The sequence below is a fragment of the Strix aluco genome, chromosome 7 (assembly GCF_031877795.1).
Source record: "Strix aluco isolate bStrAlu1 chromosome 7, bStrAlu1.hap1, whole genome shotgun sequence".
Lineage (NCBI taxonomy): Eukaryota > Metazoa > Chordata > Aves > Strigiformes > Strigidae > Strix > Strix aluco.
In genome coordinates this window covers 36,343,294-36,370,294 of record NC_133937.1, presented here as the reverse complement: position 1 = coordinate 36,370,294, position 27,001 = coordinate 36,343,294, and the positions used below count along the sequence as shown (strand labels likewise).

Genomic DNA, 27,001 nt, shown 5'->3' with positions numbered 1-27,001 from the left:
GCCGTCGCGACCGGTAACGGCGTCGCCGCGCCCCCGGCGCCTCCTGCGGGGCCGTGGCTGCCCGGGGCGGCGGCTTCCCGCGTGTCTTTCGCGGCGGCTCCTGAAGGCCCGGGGCGCGGACTAGCCATGGCGGAGACGAGTGGAAGCAATGATTTCTCCTCCTCGTGGAACGCGGGCGCGGAGCGCGGCCGCCTCTCGCTGCCGTCCACCTCGGGCGACGGCGCCGTGCTCCAGCACAAGCAGCGGGCGCCGAGGCGCCGGCGCCCGCCGGGCTCCCGGGAGGAGGGAGAGGAACCGGAGGCGGCGGGCGAGCAGGCCAGGCGGTCGGAGAGCGGGGCGAGCGCCGGCGATGAGCGCAGCAGGAGGATGATCCGGAACCAGTACCGGGAGCTCATCTACAACGTGCAGCGTAAGCCCGGGGTGCGGCTCCCCTCAGGAGCGGGCCGGCCCGCGGCGGGGAGCGGGGGGGGGGCCCGCCGGCCTGTGCCCGGCCCCGGGACTTTCCGCCGGAGGGGATGCCTCTTTGGCCCCGGGAGATGAGGGCTGCGAGTGGGTGCCGGGGCAGTCGTTTAGGTGCCAGGTTGGTAGCTTGACCTTCTGGGTTTTTTTTGGAGGGATGCTTCAAGCTTTCGTGGGAACTGCGAGTTCCTTGGGTGCTGAAATTTTTGGGCCTGTAGTTAGAGCGAAATTTGCATCCCTGGAAGCATTTGCAAGGCTATGAGGGGTTTACCTGCACGGGATGTGCGTGGCTGCATTGCTGCAGGGGAACGATCAGCTTTAGACCCGGAGATGTACTGAAAGCCTTTAATTTTGCGTTCATGGTGTTCGAGCTTTAATTTGAAACCGCAGGTACCAGTATCTGCCTGGACCAGACAGTTATTCTTAGGCTTTCCAGAAAGTGCTGCGGGATTTTCAGCATCTCTCTAGACAGGTGTGTCAGTACTTCTCCCATCTGTGTTTGGAGTGTGTTGTATTTCTCATGAAAGCATAGCAATAGTTGTTTGGGTAAGCACTGCCACATTTAGCAACATGTGGTGTTGGTCCTGTTCTGCATACTTGTTAAATTTGTAGAGGTATTTACAATGCAGTTTAGGGATGCCTGTGTTTATGGAGAAAAACAACAGTGGTATGACAGCACATTGAGTAGGGTGTATGTCCTTAGAAGCAGTGCTGTGAGTAACTGTTCAGAAGTGGACATCTGAAAGCTTTATTAAATCATATGTAGACTGCTAAATATAAGTAACTGTGGTTGACGTGGTGATCTTTGGAAATCACCAAGCATGTATTTTTGGTGGTTGGTTTGTTTCATGAAAATCCTTAAGGGTAAGGCAAATCACATACAGACAACTATGGTATCTGGTAGCTGCTTTGACTCAAATACAGATATTTTACTGGAACCAAGAGGAATCTGGGATCTACTAACGTAATTTCAACCATATAAATCTTTTTCCATTGAAGTAAATGGAAAACTTCCTCTTCAAACTGAGTTAATGCATAAGCATTAATAAAATGGAGCCTACATAATCTTGCAATTGAGGTGCTATAACTATATTCTGTATTTTTGTGTATATGATGGGCTGTGAACCAGCCAGATTTGATTAAGGTCTAAGTATGTATTTCTTGATGCTTCTGTATTTAAGTAATTTAGGATTTCATTTGTGTCCCTTCCCCCCAGAAAATCGTGAGGATATGCTGAGTTCAAAAAGCAACAGACTGACAGAAGCTTTAGAAGAAGCCAACAAACTGTTCAGTGGAGGTAAAACAAATTTTGTCATCCTTATTAGAGGTGTTTGCTTGACAGTTGGCCAAGTGTGAGGCAATGATGGCTTATAAACAAAAAAGGGCAAGAGAATGAAGTTCACATCCAAGTACTTTATCAGAATTATTAAAGTATAGCTTGAAACAGATATGTTTAGTTGAAGAGGAATTGTTCGAATAAGTTGATATGAGAAAATAAATATTGCTACTTTAGTGTTTATTTGCACTTAGAAACACTCCTTGCTGTATCTTGACTCTGTACAACAATGTACGTAAGTAGTACCTCTAACAGGTATTAGTGTAGAAGGGTTTATTTCACTTGGAAAGATGGAAAACATGACAATAAAAAAATACGTCTTATTCTTTAAGATATGTTATTCTTCTATGCTTGCCTTTGTCAGTGTCATCTCATTTTCTCTTGCTTTTTTTAAAATGCAAATGTTATTATAAGGATTATGTAAGTAAGTGTGTTAGAGTAAAATGTGCAGTAAAATGATTTACAAAGCTTTACATCCAGAATAGTCTGTATGCTAAATTTTATTATTATATTTTTGACAATTTCATATTATTAACATTAAAACTTTTCTGTAACAGTTTCCTGTGCACGAGAAGCTGCGCTGGATGCCCAATTTCTTGTCTTAGCATCAAATCTAGGAAAGGAGAAGGCCAATGAGTTGCACTCTGAGATGGCAGCATTTGATTCACTAGTATTTGCAGAAGACTTGGTAAGTCTCAGACTTTGAATTTGCTAACATTTTTACTAGAGGTTTGCCCTATTTGTTACAGAATTGTAAAATAAAAGCCTCAGATTGTCAGGCAATACATGACGGTTCTGATGGAACTTAACACTCTTCCTATGAATTTCTTTAATTTTCTGGTTAGTGTTGTTAATTATTTTAAACTATGTATTAAGCATTTCCAATATGCATAGGGGAAAATCTAACTTAAAATGCAGGCATCCTCCCCCCATTGTTGCATTGCTGCTACTTTATCACAGCTCAGTCAGATTGTGCTCTTAGATCAGTCTTGTGCACTTTCTTTTATACCCACTGTGTTGTAGTTTCCCAGTGGCTAAGTAGCTTCTTTATCATGTCCACTGCTTCATGTGTTTTTGGATGGAGTTCTCAAGGCCCTGTGTCACTGACATGAAATGGGACTTTGGATTGCTTGAATGCTTTTAGACTTGACATGTTTGTCTCTTTGTACTCTGAGTGGAAGAGTCAGTTCAGAATAGCTTTGAAGCAGACTTTCCCCCTTTCCCCCCCCCCCCCCCCCCGAAAATTTCCTCTTATGTTACAGCAGATTAATAAGGAGTCTGAGTCTTTGGTCAAATCTAGAGCTCTGCAATATAAAAACCATCAAATTCACTTGTTTTATTGAAATTTTTCCTGGGGTAGTCTGGATTGGTGGATGCAGGGTTGCGCCAAATAAGTTGCTTTATGGTATTTGGGAAGCTGAGCTTCCTGGAAGTGTGTGGTGTTCAGAAACTGTGAGACATCTTAGCTTTATAGTGCAATTTAACTAATGCTTTGCTACTTCATACATCACTGAAATTCTGTTGGAATATAGGCAGTTTTATTTACCTATAGCTCTTTTTTCCATTGCTTGCTGAATACAAGTCTGTATGTGTTTTTCTGTTTTCACAGTATCTTCAGGAAAGTCAAGGCTCTTATGCAGTGATATTAAATATTAATCTAGCAGGACAAACACCAGAATACAGTATTTCACCAATATTGTATCTACTGATCTTTCTCTAAGTGAATTTTCATTGCGGCTTTTTTTTTTTTCTTTTGTAGCTAACCTTCATGGGTATAAATCGCATAGAAGTAGAAGAAAATAGCAATGATTCTGAGGGCATTTCAGCTGGCTATTTACCTAGTAATGCCTGGCATAAACTGGGAGAAGAAACAGAAAAGTACTTCAGAAGAGCACCTTCTTTTCACTATATGTAAGTTTATTTAAGGAAATAGTATATACTGCAGCATAAGCTAATGGCCTTAATTGTTTCTTGTCTTTAATGCCCTGGGGTTGAGTAGAGTTTAATCTCCAGTCACAGAGTGTCAACAAGAACTTCTGTGTGGTCTGTGTTCTTATGGTACAGTGAACTCCTTGTCTCCAAAATATTTCATAATATTTCTCTCTCTGATTTTGGTTTGGCTTGGCTACAAAATAGTATCACTTATATCTAGTAGAGGTGGCAGGGTATACTTGATTTACCTGTTTCAGACCAAAACCAGTAGAAGTGATCCTCTTTCCTTTAGAAGCTGACTCTTCCCTCATCTTACTCCCCCTGTACAAGCTGCAGCCAGAATCATGAATAGAGGAATATTTTTTTTCTTTTTTTTTTCCTCTTTCCCAGACAGTTATGGGAGGTCAGGGTCTCTATCTTTTACCTGATGATTGTATTATCATGAAGAGACCAGCAGTTCTTCTTGTACATCTGTGTTAATGGGTTGTCTTTTAGAATCTTGCTTTCTAGCTCTGCCTTCAGAAGAAATCACCTGAGAACTGGCACGTGGCTTTATGTAGAATTAGTGTCATCTCTCCTTATGTGTAGGCAACTCATTTAGTAGGAGCCTTTTAGCTGCTGTCAGATGACCATTAGTCACCTGGCTTATAGCAACGCTCTGATTTAAATCTCTCATAAAGTCAGCCTACAGTAGCTGGATCTAGTTCAATTAAATTATCAGTGACAGAACTGATAGAATAATATTCAGTTGTCTATGATTTTTACACATGTTCCACCCCGCTAAAGATCACTGTAATTGTAAGAAAGTTGCTGAATATACTGATTTGATCATACAATACCTGGTATTTAATGTTAGATAGCGAATTGAGATATTTCAATCTTGTGTTTGCACTTTCAGGCTGTAAGCTCTAAACAATAAGTATATTTTTCCAGTCATCCAGACGAAACTGACTGCCAGAAAGACTTTTTTTCCTATTAGTTGCATTTTGACATCTTAGGTAATGATGGGCTTTTGATGGAAGATGTGTGAATATTCACAGAGTGTTAACTTTAAATAATAAAGTGTAGTTCTCAGTTTAGGAAAACAACTACTTATTTCTGACTCCATCTATTCTTATCTGAGGCCTGAGGGTTTTTTTGGTTTGGGTTTTTTTTGTTGTTTTTTTTTTTTTTCCATGTTCGGTCTGTGACTTCTGAAATTGAGCAGTTGGAGCTCACTAACTTGATTTGAGTCTCAATTCACACTCTCCTCTTTAGGCATCTTAACTTGGTGGAGACTCAAGGCAACCAAAGTTAGGAGCCTAAGTTCCTTATATAGTCAATGGAGAGAGGTAAGCACTTCAAGAAAGTGCCTAAATCTAGTACGTATATTACACTCACGTTGTTTAATGAGAAACTCTTCTTAGTGTACTGAATGTTCTATTGATTGACTATATCTTAAAAATTTGTGACTTTCTTTTATTTAAAAAAAAAAAGCTTGTTGCAAACCTGAACTTACAGAAACTAAACTATAGATGAAAAAGAGATAAATATTGTATGGAGAGAGTTTTCAGGAAGAAAAGTTTGTAATAAATTCAAACGGAGATATTGGAGGATATGAACCATATACTCTGATTAATTTCTTAACTAGTTTTAAGAAAAGTAGATTTAAAGTTTTTGTTTTCTTAAAAAAAAGTTGGAACAATTGCATCAGATTTTGTACATCTGTTGATAATTCTGGTTTGAAGCTGTCAACATATATTGGGAGCAATTTTTGGGGATGGTTGTTTACAGAAATCTCTGATGAAGCTTTGTTTTTAGATATCAGTCATTACTTTACACTTTTATTGGGAGATCAACTGCTCAGTACATAGGTTTCTTAGCATATAATGTAAAACATATTTCCATACATATGTTCTTTTTATTTTGGTTAGGTTGGGATCTTTCAAGTCTGATCCTCCTGTACCAAAGCAACGGATTGAGAGGCAGAAAAAGATGACAGGAGAAGAAGGAATACGAGCAATGCCTGCTCAGGTTTGTGAAGTGTTATCTTTATTAACGATTTGTTATGGCATAGTTACTACAAGTGACTTGTAAATCTTTCTGTTCATGTTGTTTTGGGTTTTGTAGTTACAAACTGTGTCATACTAAAGGTTTCAGACTTCGTTATTAGGCTTCTTAATTTGTTTTGTGTAGGCTGCAGTATTTCACTCAGTGGAAGGAAATAAGATTTATTTTTTTTCAAGTTCAGGTTAGCTTACGTGCTCTGATGCTCTCTGCTTTGAAAAGAAACAAAAAAGAGACTTCTTTCCATTAGCGTGTTTTCAATTTTTATTTAAAAAGTGTCTAACTGCGTGACATTTGCACTAAACAACAGCAAATTAATTAGCTGACTTAACCACTATTTTCCCTGCTTTCTGTTGCCCTATTCTTTCTGTCTTGCTCTGGCAGAAAGGCAAAAGTGTGAGAATACTTAGGCTTACTTGTGAAACTTTGACAAAATAAACCATGTTGTTATAGGGAACCACTGGCTGATAGTGCCAGTACATAGAGGCAAAATGTTGAGTATGTCTTTTTAAATACAGCTTACTTCATAATACTCCAAATAGTGATAGAAATTATTCTGATATAGTTTGTACTGGGAAGAAGAGGAGCTGGGGTTTTGAGACAGTTGCTTTCAGCAGTGTGTGACTGCTCTTTGTGGTTTGCTTAGGTAAACACTGATGATCAGCGTACATGTTAATCTGTGTTGGATACATAGTTATGTGTGAAAGTTTCTGTAGCCTGCTTTATTGCAAGGTGGTCAAAGGCAAAGTGTTGGCTAACAGGAACAGCAAACAAGTTACTGAAGACTGCCCTTGGAAAATGAATTTGGTACTTTGCCGATTACAGTACCCGAGGACAGTTTGGAGTAACCTGCTTTACAGATAATGAACAAATTTGTAAAATCCCAGTAATGGTGTCTTTAGACTTCATGCCATGATGTTTCTTACACATAAACTTAGGTGCCTTTTCTGAGGAAAAAGTTTAAGATCTTAATGAACTGCCCTTCTATGCTTATAAACTTCTTCAGTAAACTCACAGGCTGTGTACCAGTAGGGGTAACCCAGTTCCACAGAATTATTGGGAAGTAAGCGAAGACCTGTAGATAGGATCAAAACATATAAACTGTGGCCTTTCACGTTGATACTGTAAGATGGGAATTAGTTCATAAAGCACTTTGTAAGTTGTCTCATGTTTGCATAACCGTCTCTGTAACCTTGCATGTGTGGCATAGAGAGAAAAATTTGTCTTTTATGTTATGTGTTCATAAAAGGCCCTTTTCATATTCTTGTCTTATAACAGTGGTTATTTGAGGTGAAACTGTTTCTTTTTTCCAGTTAAAAAAAATGGAGGAGTCTCATCAGGAAGCTACAGAAAAAGAAGTAGAGAGGATCTTGGGATTATTGCAAACTCATTTTAAAAATGATCGTAAGTATGATTCGATTAAGCTTTTAAAGCATTCAATTTGAGAAGATGAATACTTTTAATCTGCTACAGCTAGAAGTGGTTAAACTATAGAAACAAAATTGGGTGGAGTTTGCAAGCAGAAATCATTGTTGAAGGATATATACTGACTATTTTGTATGTACACTAATCAGTTGCTGTTTGATTGCAAAGTAACTCTAAATCCTACCCTCTTGCCCGGAAGGCAGTCAAATAGTCACTGTGTATGTATATGCATGTGGCAAAAGATGGAAGAAAATAATATTCTCTAGAAAATTTGTTACTTTTTGCAGTGGACTGAGAATTCAGCATTGTAACTAAATGACATAAACATTCAGTTAGTTTTTAAAAGGAGTACTGACATTCTGAAGTTTGTGTTTACATATATTTGCTCTGTGTATACCACCTGTTTTGTTTTGGTTTTTTTTTAACTCATTTTTTCATCTCTAGCTGAAACACCTATTTCCTTTTTCGATCTTGTGATTGATCCAAACTCTTTTGCACGCACTGTGGAAAACATCTTTCATGTGTCCTTCATTATAAGGGTAAGGCATGGCATGTTCTTGAAATCTTATTTTAAATACTGGAATTGTCTGGAAATACTGATTTGTTGTTTTTATGGCTTCAATATTGACAGATCAGGATTTAAATATTAGGAATCCTGATTTGTTTTCTACAAACAGTCTGTGATCTTTTGGTAACTGAATAAAAAAGAAAACAGTAGATAGACTATTTTTTAAATTAGATTTTTCTTCTACAGTCAATTTACCAACAAAACAATAGTGAAATTTTTTGCTGTCAGTACACTTTTCAAAAAGGGATTCTAGCTCACATCATTTTAGATTATAGAACAGTAGCTGTAGACTATAGAGGAGTTATTGAGGTTGTAGGAAAGTATGTCAGTGCAGTGTTTCATGTTCTTTTCAAATCTGTAGATTTACAATTCAAACTATTTGTCTAATAAATAAAACGAATTTGGGAAAAGAGAAGAACTCTTGACTAGGTTTATAGTGAATAGTGAGGTGATTATGGAAGGTTAAAACAAGTCTATTTAATGAGTAATAATAATTTTTAGTAAACCAGATTTTTTATAATCCAACAGTTACCAACTGTCCTATAGCAGCCGTGTTCTTCATGAATAAGTGCTATATTTAAATATTTTTTTCTTCTTTGGTATGCCAATTAAAATTCTTTATCAATACATGTACCTGTTCATGTAATACATTAATTAAAAAAGAAATCTTAGTGTATTATCCTAATTAGCTCTAATTTCTGAAATCCTACTGTCTTTTAGGATGGTCTTGCAAGATTAAAGCTGGATGACGATAAATTGCCAATAATAGGTAAAATCTAGCTTTAAAAGACTATAATTGGTTTTTTTGTACAACATTGAAAAGCAGCTACATCTTATGTCTTCACAAAGTTTTAGAGGTGTTTTAGTTGCAAGAGTAGAGATTCGGGGATGTGCAGTGCATTGAAGGAATGAAGAGATTAGAGAGGAACTGAAAGGAGTCTCTTCAAATATCAAAATATGGAAAAAGGCCATTATGCTAATCTATACAAATTAATTCTTTTAATAGAAATAAAAAGTTATTACCTTTTAAGTGGTATCTTTGCTAGTAAGTATATGAACATTGTTACGCTTTGCTGAGAAAAGGTATTTTTGTGTGCAAGAAGTCTCCTTTGGCTGAGTTGGGAAGTGATGTAACTTCAAAACAGTTGGAAAGGAAATGCCACCCTGTGTATGAGGTCTCTGGCTTTCTTCCCCACTGGATATCAACAGGATTAAGACTTTGGTGGGATTTCATAAAGGATTAAATACTTAGGTCCTTCTGGGACTCTGAGAAATACTAGCTCCTAAATCTTTAGGAGGTAAGACTATAGAAATCTGTTGAGAAGTATATGGTACAGGCTATTGATAGAGATGAGCTTAGTGGAGCATGTGTAATTGATTTGCTTTTTGTGAAGATTTTGTGTTCCTGGAGGAAATTGACTTTACACTTGTGAAGTCTATGAAAATACTATACTTTGAACAGAGCCTTCAAAAGACGAGAGCAGGGAGGATGACCGTGCTGCTGGAATACGGAACCAGGCCGTCATATCTCTGTCCCATCAAGAATGGAAGGTATATTAGATAGCACTTGATACTTTTGATTATTTTTTTTCTCTTAAGTGTAAGAATGCATCTGAGAGCTGTGCTGTTGTGAACTCTGCTGGGCATGGGTATTACTGTATTACATTATCAGTACATTTAATTTTATACATTCCAGAACAATCACAAATCTAATGAATGCTTTTTAAATGCAAGAAAACTGAGAATTGGGATAGCAATTTCATCTTTGATTCTTGAAGCCTGGTCAGTTTAAGTGCTTTTAAGTTGTGCAGTGTCTTGTCTTTACTGTTTTATATGAAGACTGCATAAGTATGCAATCTGTTTCTTCCCTTATATATGATACTTGCTTCTAGAGGGGAAGTTTTCTGTACCATTTCCTCATGGTTTGTAATAAATCTTATTCAAAAAGTAGTTTTTAGCACATACTCTTGTTCCTCACTCGGAATGTGCAGAAGCAACTTAGTAATTTGAAATAGTGCTTTAGTGTGAGAAATTTTATTACTTACCTGGGGGTAACTGTAATTAACTTGAAATAGTTCAGCTCTTGTAACTTATGTGCTCTTGTCTTCTCTAACCAGGAGATTGTAGAAACATATGAAATAACAGAACCCATGATTAGCCCTCCTTCTCACAGAAATGAAGATCAAATGGAGATAGCTTAATTCTTCACGTAAGTTCTTTTAACAGATCAAACTAAATACGGATACAGTGCATGAGTTCCTCATGCATGTGGAAGAACTGCAGGGAAACTACTTGTGACTTACAAATGTAGAAGAACGATAAGCAGGGTAACTGCATAACATCTGGAACACTTCTATATTCTTGATCTCTTCGTGGAAAAAAATGTAATCTAGTCTTCTACACAGTAATTAGCTAAAAAACCCTTTAGTTTTAGATTTGATGGTCAGTTAAGTGCCATACTTGTTAATTTTTGAAACTTTATACTTGTACTTGGAATGCAATGCTATGAAGAATCATAGCTTAGTTTTCGTACTATTTTAACCTACTGACAGCTGATGTTGTTAATAGAATAGTCTGAAGAAGAACTTAGGGAAGCAGGAAGGGAAGACAGCCTCATTCCCTCTAAAATCCTTTAAACGATAGGATTGAACTCTTTAATTGTCACAGTTGTTTGGTAAGTTTCAAATCTTAATGAATATTGTCTTACTGTCTTTTTTTTTTTTCTTTCCCCCTAGGTGCCTTAAAGAAAATATTTTTAAATGTTTCCTTCAGAGAATATTTTATATGTATATATTGTAAAATTAAATTTATTTTTATTGGAACATCATGACACTCCATGTAAGCTGTCTTGTTTATACTTGTCACAGGGTTATTACCATATACTTTTTATTTATTGTGGCTTAGTTTACTACTTTATGTAAGGTTTACTGACACTTAAAAAAGCTTTCACAAAAAGGAAATGCTATCCCCCTTCTTTTATCCCTTGTCTTTCCCCAATATCAGCCTGCAAGTGGCATGGTTAACCATCTCTGCTGTGATAATCTTATCTAGATGATCTTGGGTGCTGCAGGAGAAATTGATAGTCTTTCAGTTTTTACTCTTCTGGAAATCAAGGTCTGAATTTGGAAAGGATAAAAACTTCTCCTTTCTGTCTTTCCCCCACCCAAGTCCCTCACGTGTATTTGGTGTTGTAAGTTGGGCAGGACAGCTATTTAAGGCCGTGGCGTTATTTTCTTCAGAATAAATAAAGTCTAGCTCCATTTCCAGAAGATGCTTTTTGGAGGACCATTGTCTCTGGAGTTTTTAGGGTTTCTCCCTTCCTTTTATCGTGAGGCAGGGTTTCTGATCCAGCACCCGAGGGGTAGTAGCTACCAAGCGGTCTGCTGTCCTGGGCGAGCATGTTTCTGGGGGGTGATAAAGTGTGATCCGGCTCTGAGGGTATGCGAAAACATCGTTTGATCATCTTTGGTTATCTACAACACAACCGAGAGCTCTGTGTTCGGGCGGGGGGAGAGGCCCGGCCCGGCCGGGGCCCTGCACTGCCCCCCTGGAGGGGGCCGCCTCCACCCCGCTTCGTCCGGGCGGGGCGCTGCGGGGCAGGGATGCTGCAGCGAGCGGGGCGGCCGGGCGCCATGCCTGTCGCCGTGGTGGAGTACAAGGGCTGGAAGGAGGGCTACCGCTGCGGCTATTGCGCCTCGGAGCGGGGCAAGGTCTCCGCCGGTAAGCGGGAGGAGGAGGAAGGCCGGGCCGGGGCTGCTGTGGCGGGAGCCGCGCCCGGGGGCGGGGGGAGCGCGGCCGCCCTCACTAAAGATGGGGGCAGCGTGCTGGGGGCGTGTGGGGAAGCCGCAGCTGCCCGTGGTAAACATGCCGGGAGCGGCGTTTCCTGTGCGCGCTGCCCGCACTCTGCCCGTAGCAAAGATGGCGGCGGCGGCGGCTGTTTCCGGGCGTCCTGGGGTGCCGCGCGGGGCGGCGGGCAGGGTGCTGTCCTGAGCCCGGTCACCGGCGGAGATGGCGGCGGCCGGCAGCTCTCCGAGCATCGTCGAGTACTTCGGCGGAGAGGATGGCTACCGCTGCGGCTACTGCAAAAACGAGACCGGCAACCTCTCCCATGGTGCGGCCCGGGGGCAAGGCGGGCTCGGAGGGCAACCGCGGGCGGGCCGGGCCGCGCCGGGGCTGCCGGAGAAAGGGGCGGCTGGAGGCTCCGGCGCTGAGGGAGGCCTGCGAGCGGCGGGTGAAGGCGGCGGTTTGGCAGCCGCCTCCGCCCCTCCCGCGGCTGTCCTGCCCTCCGGAGAGTGCCCGAAACCCCTTGGCACTTCGCTCGGGGCTCGCAGGGGGGCTCGCCGGGGGCTGGTGTGGGGCGAGCCGGGGCCGGTGTGTGGGGCCGGGGCCGCCGGAGGCCGCGGGCTCACCGAGAAACCTCGCCCCATGGTCTGGTTTTATAGGAGTGCTTTAAGGGCAAACCAAAAATAACGGGAAAGCTTTGTAAAGGAGGAAATGACTTAATTGACCCTAACTAAGGATGTAGTTCAGATCTCGCCCAAAGCGTTGTCTCGGTACAGCGTTACTTCTCAGGTGCAACTGCCCTGCCTGACCCTCCAGCGACAGCTCGGCTTAACCCCTAGATAAGAGTGTGTCTGCCTGGCAAGGCTCGATGGCTCTAAAGCTGTGGCTAGACAAGTTTCACTTAGGCCAGCCTAACGGGAAGCAGACTGTATTCTTTTGCCTGGTGAAGAGGTGACAGTCTCTGAGCTCCCCTCAGCTCGGTGGCCACTCTGAGGAGCCCCTGGGAATGGTCTGTGTCAGCTTCAGCACCGCTTGGAAAAGATTTTCTGGCCCAGTGCTTCCGACTGATTTTAACAAAATTAAGGAACAATTTTTCGTTGTTTTGTTGGTGTATCTCTGGGAAAGATAGCAGGTGGAGAGGTAAACTTTTAACGTGTACAGAGTGATGCAGTTGATTGCATCCCAAGATTTATGCTGGTTTTGGTTTTTTTACACTTAATATGCGTGTTGAAATCGGCGATTTATGAATATGCCAAATCTTTGAAAGACATCTATTTGAAAGTTGCCATTAGCTACTCAGATTTACAGTAATATTTCTGTAGAACTTGTATTTTAAAGCATAACTGCGGTCAGTTTTCTGTAGAACTTGTATTTTAAAGCATAATTGTGGTCAGTTAAGTGTGTTGCTGTATTACTTATTTCAGGTATGTGGGCACATTCAATGACAGTTCAAGATTACCAGGATCTGATAGACAGAGGATGGCGAAGGTAAATTTAAAAAGAAAATACAAAGCCGTGTTGCTAGTTTAGATACAATTTAGAATCCAGATTTAAAATCTAGGTCTGTGAAAACAGCAGAGGTGGAGTTAATTTTCCCCACAGCAGCCCCCATAGTGCTGTGCTGTGTCTTGGTGGCTACAAAGGTGTTGGTAATGCAGCGGTGTGTTGGCTACTCCTGAGCAGTGCTGGCACAGCACCAAGGCTCTCTCCAACGTCCCCCCCACCAGTAGGCTGGGGGTGGGCAAGATCTGGGTTGGGGACAGAGCCAGGACAGCTGACCCTGACTGACCAAAGGGGTATTTCATACCAGCAATAAGAGCTGAGAGAAAGGAGGAGAAAGGGGGGGCATTAGTTATTTACCTTTATCTTCTGGAGCAACTGCTATGCTTTCTGAAGCCCTGCTTCCTGGGAAGAGGCCGGACATCGCCTGCTGATGGGAAGTAGAGAATAAAATCTTCTGTTTTCCTTTGCTTTCACTTTATTAAGCTGTCCTTATCTTGACCCATGAGCCTTTCCTTATATTCTCTCTCCCCTGTCCAGTTGAGGAGGGGGACTGATAGAGCTTTAGTGAACACCTGGCATCTAGCCAAGGTCAACCCACCACAACAATTAACTAGTTTCTGTAAGTAATTGAAATAGAACTATTTATCTGATGCTCTGCAACTTTTGTAACACTGTGGACCAGGAAAATAATCAGTTGTTTTAGAAGGATAGTAGTTTAGTATAGCAGCAAAAAGCTGAAGAACCTGCTTGATTTTTGTTACTCATCATGTAATATTTTGGTATTCTAACAGAAAAGGTTGGTCTTCCATTTATTTTATAGTATAAGCAACAAAAAATCAATAGATATTTATTATTATTTTTAGAAGTGGAAAATGTGTCTACAAGCCTATCATGAATCAAACATGTTGTCCTCAGTACACAATAAGGTAAGAAACTCGAAATCTACTACTGTAAATTATTTGACTGTAACACATTTACATTTAGTGCTTTAAATACATAACACTTGAAAAGTTTATCTACTTTTAATGATGCTTTGAATGCTAAATGTATGCTGTTGGGTTTGTGCATAGGCACGTCAGCAGCTCTGTGACGTTTTCCTGTAAGCAATCTGCTAAGTGTGTACCGCTGCCTTTTGCCTCTGGCTTGCAATCCAAAGCAAGACTCCTATGATTGCTCTCTTGCTCACTGGTTGCAGGTGACCCAGTATGTCTGTGTGCCACAAACACTGCTTTAGTAGCCCAAATAAGAGAGGCTGTCGGTTGATTAGGTGTGAATAATTCTAGATACACTTTTCCAGCATTAGTAGTTAGTATCAATGCTGTATTTATAAGATGGATAAATGAAAAATTCTAGTGTATCAGCCTCCTAGGAAAGCTTTTTTATGCAGTGCTTGAGGTCACCGTGGTGTGTTTTAGTAATTACAGTGATATACATGCAAAACATGCCATAAAGAATGATATTATGCAGTACAAGGCAACATAATTTAATTCACAGAATCATCTAGGTTGGAAAAGACCTTGAAGATCACCTAGTCCAACCATTAACCTAACATTGATAGTTCTCAACTACACCATAAAATTCCAAAAGTGTTGATAAAATATTTGACCACTTAATACAGGGAAACTTAAATGATTAGTAAATACATATACAGTGTAATTTTTTTAAGTGGTTCCTTAATGTTTTTTTCTGAAATAATCTTTCACAAAAGAAATGGTCGTAATTTTTTCTTTTTAAGGTGCCAGGCTTTGCGCTTCCAGACTTCCAAATCTCACAAGAAAGTTCTGAAGAAAATGTTGAAATTTATTTCCAGAGGAGATGTTTCAAAAGTAGCGAGTGAAGGTAAGGAATTCTTAGTCTTTGAAAACCAGTACTGGTGTTTGAAAGGAGGATCAGGTACCTGCTTGAATGATCGAATGGCTAATATGCTTTGATTTTTGTATGTAGACCCCTTAATAAAGGTCTGGGTAGGTTTTGTCTTTCCAGAGTGTTTTGAATCAAGAGCACTATGTAGCCCAGACACCAAATTGTGCAGCTGACTTGCTCTGTTGAAGAACGTGTTTCCTTACTTTTTGCATAGACCAGCTTATTTTCTTTTTCATCTCTGGGCATGTACTTACTTTCTAGCTGAGTGCCATAAAGAATTAGACCCTGTTTTACCTCTGTCATAAAAGTGATAATCTGGAGAGGACTAAGAGAAGAGGAAGAACAAACAGGGAAAGGAGGTTTTTTCTTCAGGTGACTGAGCCGTCACACCCCGTTTATCCAACACCAAAACCAGCTATTCTCAGTTGTGGTAGAACTTGTATTGGTTTTGAATCATCATAATTTGCCTGTTAGGTTTTCTGGATCTTTTTTGTTGTTTTTGTTTGAAGTTATGGCATGAGATGAATTGGCTGCCCCATTTTAGAGGAGAAAATAAAACTGTTCTCATAGGTGAGTTGGTGCCAGTAATTCAGTGTCGTAAAGCAAGCTTTCTGTTTTCAGACTATTGCAGTCACTTTGTCTGTGGGAAAACAGTTATTGGAAATGAGTTAATTTAATATTAATGTTAATTGTGCAGAGTGTGAGCTGTGGTTATACAGAGAGAAATTCACTCATGCGGTTTTTAATTATTGACAGACGAGCCTATGGATTCCCACATAGAGGATGCGGTTGCCTGCGATTTTGCATACAAAAGTGAATCTCACGTCAGTCAGTCTGAACTGACTTCCCTGAGCGAGGATCACACAGAGAGGGTGGAGAGTGAAGAGAAGGATGCTGGAGAAACTAAAGAAGAGGTGAATGTGCAGAAGGTGGAGTCGGGTTCTCTTCAGATATGTACAGATAAAGACACACCAGTCCCTGGAGAACCATCGCGTTCAACTAAAATTGTTCATGCACCACCAAAACCAGGTAGTCAAATTTTTGGTAGGAATTGGAATATACTGTCATGATTTTGCATGTTGTTGAAGTAATTCTTTTTATCTTGCCTAGTAAATCAATAATTGTTTCTTTTTATTCCCTATACTCTTCCCGTTTTATGAAATTATAGTGTATAAATTGAGAGGTGCTGCGTGTTACTTGTTTTCGTAGTTTTTCCCAAAAAGTTGCAGTGTTCCTGAAAGTTGCATTGATTTTCATTATATTTATTTATTTATTTAGATACTGAGAATATGTATCAACAGCTGATAGTTTTCTGTAAGCTATTTAGATTGTAATCAGATAGGTCAAGGTGACTGAATCTCATCAGACATGGGGACCAGTTTCCATCTGGGATACTTTTGTGTGCAGAGTAAGGTGTACACCCAGCTTTCCCTTTCTTCTATGGGATGTGGTGACTCAGGCTTTATGTACCTTCAGGTATGGTTCATAGAATACCTCAAGTTGAAAGGGACCCGTAAGGATCAACTCTGAGCTGGACTCCCTGGTTGTGCAAGGCTAAGAGCTGGATACAGCTCTGGCTGGTGCTGCAGGACTGCTAGTTACTGAGTTAGGTTAAGGCTTAACTTGTCTTGTGCAGCAGTGGGAAACCAGTTTAAGACCCAAGAAAAACAAAGCGAGTTACTGTTTTTACATTTCTTCATTTCTGCAGGTCGTCTTGTTGTAATACAAATTGTGTTGCTTACACCCTGTGAATACACGCCTGCGAATAACTTGTTTAAGGTTAAATTTCTTATGCTTTCATAGACTGTTTGCCACAGATCTAACTGGCATTGGAAATACGTTCAGTATACTGTTGTGTTGTTATTTTGTAGGCTTAAAGAAAGTTGTATGGTTTTCTGCTGATTTTTTTTTTAAAAAAAAAGTACAGATTCTTCTGGTCCTGTATAAAGAATGACATTTTCTAGGTGAGCTTTTTCATCTGTTTGGGAGCTTTCCTTGTTTTAGATTTTGGCTAATTTTAGCTTAGAAAAGCAGTGTCACTAGAAGATGTGAAATGATGTAGTAATTTCTCCTTTTTGTCTTGCTGTGAACTTAATATTACCTTTCTGTAAGGAAGTGCAGTAAGTATGTACAAGAAGTAAGGCAATCTCCCTCATTTTAATTCTGATGCATTTATACAATGCTACATCTTTCATGTGCCAAAAATTGAAGGTAAATGCTTATACATTTCTGAAGTTTTGTGTGAAAGTACATGGAATATAGGTGGCATTTTTAATATAATAATATTTTTTTAGTATAATACCAATTTTTATAGTATGGTCACTTTTTTCTATATGGAAGTTATCTCTCAGTCAAGCTTTTGTATCATAATTGTAAAGATTTCTGAAATGCTGCCTTTGAGCTGAATTTGAACATGAAATCTTTACCCTAAAAAGGATGATCTCATTGTCAGTCATCTGACTGTAATCTTTTTCGTGTGATAGCTGTTATGGTACCCCTTGGTGTGGCACGAGAGCCTGGATTCTCCATCTGCTTGCAGGGGTGGTAAGCTTTTCACGCAGCTTGTTGTGAGAGGGAAGACCATGTGTCACAGCTGGTGGGTGAGCCTCTGCATGGTGTGATCGTGCAGAGGAGGCCTCGAGGGTCCCCGAGGGAAAAAGAAATTCTGGAAACTGCTGCTACCAGGATGTGCCTGCAGAGTGCTGCTCCCATGGCTTATCTTGTGTCCTGGCTGTGTTCCTGTGAGACATGGGTGATTTCTGGGAGGAGGATGGTAAAGGGTGGATGGATTATTGCCAGAACAAATTTGACCCGCAGCCTGCACTGGAAAAGGTAGAATTGCTGACAGGCCCTTTGTGGCTCAGAGGTTGTAGGTGAGGCAGCCTTGTCTTACAGATCATGTGTCCAGTTTTGCATAACCTCTACAATGGCCTGTTCAGAAAAATAAAGGATATTTTGTGAATTGCAGGTAGCCAATACATGGTGAGTAATGTTAGTTAAAATCCTAGTGAAGACTGGATGCTTTAGAGCTTCTGCATGTGTTGGGGTATCATACTAATTCCTAATTTCACTTGCTTGTTACACGTTGTGCCAGTATTTATGAGAATTCAAAGTACTTGTTCCTTCACAAAGATTTTTGTCTCCTCCTGTAGGGTGGCTAATTTCAAGTAAAATAATGTTTTTCCTTTAATGAACACTCATTCCAATTGAGTTAGGTTTTTCACCAGCTTAACAAGCAATTTTGCATCTAAACAAAAAGGAAAGTTTTCAGAAAACCAGTAGTGCTGCATAGAAACAGTCTATTACATGTTCCTGGAAAACTATTCCAGAATTAACACTGTATTTTATATTTTGATTTTATAAAATGCAGTCAAAACTTTTACAGCCCTTATATAGTTTATATAACTTTTTTTTGTTGTGCAAATTTTCAAACCCCTCTTTTTAAGATATTTGTTTATTTGTTAAAATCTTGTTTTTAAGATAATTGATGACAAACTTTGGGTTATGTAAACTTCATTTTGGAAGCAAACTAAGTGGATATTGACAGCAGATGGCAGACTTGCGTAAATTATTAGTGTGAACCTGCCATTGTTTTGAAAAAGGTGAGATACTTTTGAAAAAGGTCTTCAGTTATGTTAAGAACAACATTGGGTAAAACTTTGAAACACTGGAAATAAAGATAAAGAAGGTCTGAAACATTGTACTCTATTTCAGTAAATGGGGATTTACTTTTATAGAGGAGAAATATACATTAGTGTGCTTCTTTCTTTCTGAAGACTTTAAATGAAATAGAAAAGTGAATAATAAATGCATCGGAAAGCTTATTTAATTCGTCCTTAAATTTTTTTTAAGGGTAGGTGGTGTCACAGGTCAAATTCAGTTTAAAATTTTCCAGATAGAAAGATGTTTAGTTTTCATCTTGGAAAATGTAGACTTATTCCATAATAAGTTTGTTTAATTGCATTTTTAGTCCTTTATAAACAAAACAGGTCATTGTCCTATAGGAATAATGGGCTGTTTCTGCACAGTTTCAGATAGAAAAGAAGGTTTGCTTATGTCTGTATTCACGTTCATTGTTTTAAGAAGTTTTTCTTGCTAACTTACAGCTTATAGAAGATAGGAGACATGAAACAGATCCCGATACAGATGAAACAGTCATTCTTCACATGGATCATGAGTATTTTAAATAAACTCTTCCTCTGACTTGTCTGCCCATGGACAGGTCACATAGTATCTGTAATTTTCTCATAATATTATACTTGTCCTTTTCTGGTGAATAATTTTTGCTGTATGAATGAAACAAATACTCAGAAACCTTAGCTGAGAGGTAAGAACACTTGATCATAACATCTGCTAGGGCAATTGTAGGATGTCTGAAGAGTGCCAAAGTGGTATTAGCTCCTTTTCTAAGTTCGTGAGATTCTCTCAACATTTCAGCTGTCACGGAATCTACGTGGAGAAACCAGACTGGGACTCTTCTGGGTGAGCCATGAAGAGCTCGCTGCTAACTTGCCCCGGGAGTGCACTTACAAACTCTGTAAAATCTGTATGGTATGCACATTAAAAAGAATAGTTTACAGCTTTACTGATCCTTAAAAGTTTATCCCAATATAATATATTTTGCCAATTTCTATGATGTATCTATTGGTAAAGAAAGATGGAGGCGGCAAGTCTGAGAGCTGCAATTCTTTGCAGGTAAAGTGAGTCTAAATGCATCACTGAGCTTTTAAAATACCAGTGCTCTCACCATTTCCAGTTTGCAGAAGGATACCACAGTTCTCATTGTCCATGGGAAGGTTTGAAGCGGGTGGAGGACAAGAAAGATGTTAGTTTTGGCTAATAAGTTATTGGTAAGGAGAAGGAAAGAAAGCTCTAACTGTTTTCATAGGAGTTCTGGAAAAAACAATTTCCACGTAACTTTCAGGCCTTCGGGAGAGTAAAGTGGGGTAAGCTGTAGTTAGTCTGGGATTGTATTCTTCTTTACTTCTTATAAATATTAACAGAATTGGAAATGTGCCTTTTTCCTGATGCTTCAAATAAAAGCACCCCACCGTTCAGGGTACTTTCCCTTTTGAAAAGGTAAGTCTTTCAAAAGTTGCCAGTGTCTCCTGCAAATACACGGATTTCAGGAGAAAGCTAATGGTGTAAAAGACTTTTTCAGCAGTTTGTCATAATATTTGTTACAGTCTTGGTTCTGTGCAAGATACATGACTCTATTTCCCTGTATGGGAGTAGTTTTTTCCACTCTTCCTCTCTTTTTGAAACTTTTAGTATTATGGTTCTTTTTTGTCTTCAACTCACCTACCACTACCCTAAAAAGTAATAAAAAATGCAGAGTTAGAGTAACTTTGTATCACACTACCTGGCTGCTGATGCAGTTTTGAGTGCAACTTTCCCTCTGTATGGAACTTGCAACAGCAGTTGCTGAGACAGGTATTCCTTGAAAATGGATTATTTCTTCCACCACTGTTTCCAGCGGTGCAGGCAGATTCATACAGCTCTTACACAGCTTCTGGAGAAAGGTATGGTGTTCAGTTACTTGTGGGCACTACATGGAATAGCCAACAATCATGCAGAAGTTCTAGGCAGAACTGAGAGTGTTAGGAAAATGTTTCTTCCTTTCTGTAATTTTCACAAATTTGAATTTATGGGTTTACAATCAGTATCTATTAAAATCATACTGTTTAGGGAAATTGCTGCTTGGAAGTAGATTATTTGCTTGGTAACCATCCTTTTAGTGCATTTAGTGGGTAGCATGGGGACCAGCCCTCCTTTTTATTTTTTTTTTTTTTAAATTGGAGAAAATTCTGTATTAATTTTTGTACTACTGGCATTCTTATATCTTGACTTTTTATCTTACATTAATGTCCTAAGTATAAAATTAATCTGGCCCCTTCATTAAGGAATTTGGACCGCATGAATTTTTATTTGTGCATGTCTATGGTTGTGTTGCTTTAAAGCTAAGTTCTTGTAGTATGATGTACTGTTTTCCACGCTGATCCATTTGTTTTCTAGGTTCGACTTTCTCTTTTAAGTAAATAACATTTCACAAATTAAACGTTACAAATGGTTAATCTGTTAAAGATGGAGGTAAATTGGTAAAAGTGAATTGATTAGTAAAAACAGGCAATCTGAATGTGATTTTAAACAAAGATGGAAGCTTATGTGGCCTTTTACTCTTCTACGTGCCATTAGTAGCATTTGCAGTAATGGCACTGACATTGGTAGGATTTCTGTATAGCACATAAGGATTCAGGTGACAAAAATGGTTTTTTTGGTGTGTGTGTCTTCTACAGGAGTCTGTTGCGTAGCCACCTGGGTTTTTAATGTGGTTGAAAAATTCTCTGTGAATTTGGCTGCAATGTTTTGTGGTTGTGTTTTTTTTCCTTTCAGTATTTCAAGCTGATGCTGTAGCTGGTTGGATGTGGTACACCATCATACCATACGTTGAACAGGAGCTTTTCTTTGTTTCTGAGAGGCAGATGTGGCAAAATGATTTAAGGACAAACTTAGCAGGAAGTCTTTTCATTTTAGTTTTTAAATATATCCTTGGCTTTGGGGTGGAATTAGAGGTCAAGATGTTTCCATATTGAAGCGCTGCATTAGACAGCTGTAGAGGAAGAATTGCAACATAGCTTGTTATGTTCAGATCACAGTCTGCAGTTAATGGTGTTTTTAACCATTTATTTTCAGTGATTATGTAAGAACTACTTGTTTGTTGCAAAATGTGGTGTTTAATTCTTTGTGCCCTTGTAGGGAAAGGGGCTGATCTGAGCAAGCCACCGTGTCGAAAAGCAAAAGACATACGGAAAGAAAGAAAACTGCAGAAACTCCTCCAGAACCAGATGTGCACACTGGGAGGCTCTCAACTTCAAACAGAAGATCAAGATTTTCTCTTGCAAAACTCTAAATCTAAGACAAACCAACCTAAAACCATCGAAGACTTTGTTTTTGTCTCTTTACCTGATGATGCACAACACAAATTAGAGGTAATGTCTTGTTCAATGTTGTTGGAGGCAAATTAAGGAAAAGTCTAGTTAAGGAGCTTTTGTAATGCTTAGGTGTTTAGTATCTGTGACTTTATGAAATGGTTCTAGTTTAAATCTTGAAATATATGTGGTACTTACTGCATTTTGTATATATATATTAAAAAAAAGGTCTATATGGTGCAGCTGACCTCTGTGTAACCACAAGAGGGTACTCTTGCACTTGCAGTCAGTCGTAGCAGAGGCCGATACAGTTACCAAAATAACTTGCAAATTGATTTCATACAGTGTGACTTGAAAATGAAAGACTTTGAATTAACTGAGCGTTGAATGATGAGAGAGATTCAATATTTAGTTCTGCAGTATATAAATACTTAAACAATCTATGCTAATGAATCTTGACAAGAAAGCAGTAACTGTTCGTAAAATTAAACAGATAAGATAGCTGCTCTTTTTAAATGTCACTGATGTGCATTGATGTCTTTGGAAGCTGAAAAAGTGATGGTAGAAAATTTTGCTTAATATACTTGTTGCTGTTAAATCTATTAGTAATATGGAGGCAGTCATCTGGAAGACTTTCGGACTTTCTAACATTTGTTAATCCCCAAACCATTTTTTTTTTTCTGGAAGCTGGAAAATTATTTGAATATAAGTATTTACCTGTAGTTACCGATTATCAATGATGGTATTGGAAATTCATATTCTTTTGGTGGTTATTCAAAGAGGTAGTGATGATGACTTAAAAGATTCACCCTGAATAACTGACAAGAAGCCATGAAATTCATCCCTCTCACTAACTCCTCCAGGTTGTCTGAGTTGTAAAACAGAAGTATGATGGCTTTGTCTGAACATCTTCATTTAGAAGATGCAAGGAGATTTAAAAGGAGGATGATTCCAGCAGTGTTTTTCCCAGATCATCTTTGTGCTCCTTACTATGGCTGTCAAGTGTGGATTTTGGGTTTCTTTTAATAGATCAGGACCAGTGAATTTGTGAAAACAGAACCATACTGAAAATTAATGTGTTTTTGGGAATGAACCTGTCATTAAATATGCTTGAGAAGAAATGCACTGTTGCTCATGTGATACCATTCTTTTGGTTAGGAAGCAATCATTTTACTAAGAACATTTTTTAATATATAGATTTTTTTTTTTTAATACTTTTATTTTTGTGTGTGTTAAGGATGTTGGTGGAGAAGACGGGTAACTTCCTATTTTAATTAACTCGTAATCGAATAGGGAAATATTATTTTCTCTACCTTTTTCAATTTGAAACATACCTAGAAATCCCCTTGGGATTATTGCAATAAAGACATAGTCTTTATCTAAAGAGCACAAATACCAGTTTTCCAAATGCATGGGTCCTTCAATTATTTTACAGTGTAGTGTGAAACTACAAGAGAAGATTTTAAAAAGTACAGAAAATCTTTTAAAAAAGTTGATCTGCATACCATTTGTTGGTATTATTTCCGGAAAACTATTTGTGTAGTTCTTCTATAAGCATTTTAGTTATCTTAACTTGTAGTTTGAAGACCTTGTATGTTATTCAGTGTAAATATAAAAGACTTCAGTAGCCTAAACTGAGCTCAGTCTAATATTAATTATTAGGGCCCGTGTTCAGGAAGTCATAATTTATCTCTCTTGTGATATTTGTATATGTATAAATGTATAGTTACTGCATGATACTGTAATAACAAATGTGTTTAACTTCTTCTGAAGGTGAGGGTGGTGAGATCATCTCCACCAAGTTCACAGTTCAAAGCCACATTTCAGGAGTCTTACCAGGTCTATAAACGTTACCAGATGGTTATTCACAAGGACCCACCTGATAAACCAACTATAAATCAGGTCAGAAGGCCAAATGAATTTTATGCAAAGCTCAGCACATGTAATGTGTCTTGTTTCTAGGAGAAACAAATGTGGATTTTATATCCATTGTATATTCAGGAACATATAAAATACCGTATCAAATAAAATCAACATCCTGAAAGTGCAAACTCATTTGATATCTCTTTCTACGTGTCACATATATTTGGTCTTAACAGCAGACAGAAAAGTTAGGGAAGTTACATGGGTATGCAATTGGGTAAGAGATGGAGAGGATGAGGCTTTTGGAGGTAGATATTGTGGGTCTTATAAGTCCAAATCTCATAAGAACTAAAACCAGCTGGACGCTTACCCTGATAACTAGTTGCACTGGCTTTGGTTTGAATGTTTCCATAGGAGGAACTAGCATGATCAGGGCCAACACGTGAGTAAAAATTTATCACACATACGAATTGTTGGTTTAAGGCTCACAGAAGTTGTATAAACCTCTTTGCTTTCAATTTAAGCCCCTCAAGAAGTAATGTGTGCACTCCCTCTAAATTACACATCGTTACTGCTTCTTGTAGTGACCAGGTGGTGTGTAATAGTTAGCTGTCAGACATATTATCTCTCTAATACTGTGAAGAAAAAAATTCAGGAGTTTGGAGAAAAAGTATATGTAGCAAGAATATGCGATTGCTGAACTGGGAGAATGAGTGATGTGCCATTAATAGTAATGTATTTTAAAAGTCCTTGAGACTGTACAGTGAAAATAAAATTTGTGGTTGATTTGTGAAATAATTTGGTCAAAAAATAGATTGACTAAACTAATGTTTTGGAGTGTTCTAGTGTTAGGCAATTTTTATCATGTAATGAAAGTATCAACAGTCAGTTTAAGCTTAGTGTTGTCAGGTTCTCCTGTAGGGGGATTTTCTTATTACTATGTTTAAAGTAGAAAACTGGTTTCAGAGGCTTTGAAGTGGCTAGGAGGAGATCTTTCACTAGCCTTACCTTCAGAAGCATATTATCTGATTATATGCACTCAAAATAGCATGCTTGTATTTTCCTTGCTCTGAAGGTGAGGTTAGTACCTGTCTCCTTTGAGGACCCCCAGTTCAAATCATCCTTCAACCAATCAGCCGCTTTATTTGCCAAGTATCAGATGGCTATACACAAGGATACACCTTCTGACTGTGGCGAAAATGAGGTACAGTTCACTGCATGCACCTTTATGAAAACATTTTTTTTAATACATGGCTAAATGATGAGAATTGTGTCTCTTAGAGTGATTCTAAATGTTAAAATATTGGAGTTTCCATTTGGGAGAGTTTCATTGTGGCTTTTAGCAAGCTTCTGTTGCAGGCTTCAGCCCAGGGAAAACTGAGTTGAAGAGAGAGGGATTATGCACCATCATAACTAAAAAAACTAATGTTAGTAATGAGTGAAATAGAGCTGCTGTTTGTACATAATTTGTAAAGAGGTCTGGGACTGAGATTTCCACTGGAAGTGGGATAATGGTATGGAAGTGCTTTTTTGATGTCAAAAGTATCTTCTGCTTTAAAGCTGTTTGCTACCTTTTCGGCATTTCTCCTTAATTTTTTGTGCTCTCTCTTAATTTAAAAGGTGAAGGTTTTAAAAATCTCAGTTTATCCACATTTCAGTGCTAAGCATACCTCTCAATTAGAACTCACCTTTGCAGTAGAAATAGTGCAAAAATATTCCCACCAGCTGATTGTCTGAGATTCAATACGAGTCCATTGCATAAGAATAAAGCCTGCTTTTAAAATGGTGTTTAGAGGATGCTAATCCTAATCTAATAATTAGTAACCAAAAGAAAAGTACTCGTGGTGTTCTAAACAAGCAGCAGTTCTCCATTTCTCTGGCAGGTGGCACAACATTTTCATTAGCAGAATTGATAAAACTGCTACCTCAGATCTGTCATTTCTAGCTACTGCAGATGTATGACTCCAGTATTGATCAACTATCTAGTCAGACTTTTCTGTTCTAGAGAACAATGCTTCAATACTTGCAGGAGTGATGCCTAGCAAGCTGTGGCTGCTTTCCAGGTAGAATAACAGAACCACATAATAATTTCTGGCTTTAGTTCAAAAGAGTGTAAGGAGAGCTTTTTTGTAAGATCTCTGTAATGCTACTGTGGAAAGCCATAAAATTTATTTCACTTTGTTTTGTAAAATAATAGGACTCATAACAATAAGTAGTAGTCTCTGCCCTTTTTATTGTTGCTGACATAAATTTGGTTAATTATAATAATGTAAAAATTGGAAACATGCCAAGAAAGATTGAGCTATTTACTAGATTTGTACCAGGAATTACCTGGCCTGATTAGGCACTTGATTTGTCTGTTACGATAAATGTATATCAGCCCTAATGCTTAGATATAACATACATTCCACCATGCATTTGCTCTGAAAATCTTGTTGCTGCAGAGAGGGTGATAAGAACTTCATATGCTTACTCTTCGTTTAAAATGATGGATTTTTTTCTTCTAATACATCATGAAGAATAGAGAGCAAAATCACTATGGCTGCTTGCAGTTCAGTTCTGAATAGCAGTTACCTCTCAATTAATTCAAACTCTGTTTGGGTCAGAGTACATGGTTTGGTGTAGACTTGGGTTCAGTGGCCTTAATCACCCATGGAACTTTGTTTTTTAACTGAGGGAGTCTAGGAAAGGACAGATGTGTTAAGGACAGTTCAGGTTTCCACCACCTTAAAAGTATAAAGTCTATCGTGGGAATTGCTCTTGAATAGGAAGGAGAAGTATTTCTGTTCATACTGTGAATAGCTTTATGGATTTTTATCCTCTTCTTTTTCCTTATTACTTGCCATAGGTGTTTCCCTGCTCTGCCTTTTATCTTCTCTCTCTGGCATCATGTTTGTGCAGGCTTAGTATGATATTCCAGGGGAGACATAAAACCTTCTCTGAAGTTCCTAGTAGATGTAAAAACTCAGCCTGATGCTGATGGGTTTTAATTTAGGTCCTTCTTTAGCACTAGTAAATTATCTTGTGTGTTCATGTGACTGTTTGGCTAAGAAGGACTTTCTATTCACAGTTATTAGGCAGTAAAGCTCAGACATTTCAATCAAAAGCATTTTGTATTTGATCCCTGCAGGACATAAACTGAAGAATACACAAAATGTATTTTGATGTAGATTAGAAGACTTTTTTCTTTTTTTTTCTTTTTTTTTTTTTTTAAATACTGAATCTGTGTGGGAGGAGAATCATCTGAGTCACTTTTAAGAACAGATACCAAGTAGGGTAAAACTGATCCAAGTT

The 27,001-nt window shown here is 38.8% G+C and overlaps 2 protein-coding genes across 8 annotated transcripts in view; both read left to right on the top strand.

Moving 5' to 3' along the window:
- The first annotated feature begins 3 nt into the window (after positions 1-3).
- Positions 4-10,596, top strand: NSMCE4A (NSE4A component of SMC5/6 complex). 2 transcript variants are annotated; one of them, XR_012624044.1, is made up of 11 exons: positions 4-409; positions 1,676-1,756; positions 2,353-2,483; positions 3,555-3,706; positions 5,641-5,740; positions 7,087-7,177; positions 7,643-7,737; positions 8,487-8,535; positions 9,161-9,317; positions 9,884-9,975; positions 10,502-10,596. XR_012624044.1 is itself a non-coding variant. In XM_074831446.1 (11 exons), the coding sequence occupies exons 1-10, from the start codon at positions 127-129 to the stop codon at positions 9,965-9,967; spliced, it is 1,155 nt and encodes a 384-aa protein (XP_074687547.1). In that variant the 5' UTR covers positions 4-126; the 3' UTR covers positions 9,968-9,975; positions 10,502-10,596. The 2 variants fall into 2 exon arrangements, 1 of the variants encoding a protein (XP_074687547.1); XM_074831446.1 differs by having other exon boundaries at positions 9,229-9,317.
- Positions 10,597-11,389: 793 nt separating this feature from the next.
- ATE1 (arginyltransferase 1) overlaps positions 11,390-27,001 on the top strand; it is an 86,287-nt gene continuing 70,675 nt past the window's right edge. The window contains exons 1-8 of one of the 6 annotated variants that reach the window (XM_074831440.1): positions 11,390-11,486; positions 12,974-13,037; positions 13,916-13,978; positions 14,788-14,891; positions 15,672-15,944; positions 21,672-21,904; positions 23,618-23,746; positions 24,783-24,911. In XM_074831440.1, coding sequence (XP_074687541.1) covers positions 11,399-11,486; positions 12,974-13,037; positions 13,916-13,978; positions 14,788-14,891; positions 15,672-15,944; positions 21,672-21,904; positions 23,618-23,746; positions 24,783-24,911 — 1,083 coding nt within the window. In that variant the 5' untranslated portion in view covers positions 11,390-11,398. Of the gene's footprint in view, positions 11,487-11,678; positions 11,878-12,973; positions 13,038-13,915; positions 13,979-14,787; positions 14,892-15,671; positions 15,945-21,671; positions 21,905-23,617; positions 23,747-24,782; positions 24,912-27,001 lie in introns of those variants that run through there. The other 5 variants (XM_074831439.1, XM_074831443.1, XM_074831445.1 and 2 more) reach the window with 5 other exon arrangements.

Excerpts from the sequence above, each read along its gene's own strand:
- NSMCE4A (XM_074831446.1), top strand. The coding sequence starts at position 127 with ATGGCGGAGACGAGTGGAAGCAATGATTTCTCCTCCTCGTGGAACGCG. Across the intron at positions 2,484-3,554 it reads TAGTATTTGCAGAAGACTTG|CTAACCTTCATGGGTATAAA; the intron begins GTAAGTCTCAGA and ends TTTCTTTTGTAG. Across the intron at positions 7,178-7,642 it reads AACTCATTTTAAAAATGATC|CTGAAACACCTATTTCCTTT; the intron begins GTAAGTATGATT and ends TTTCATCTCTAG.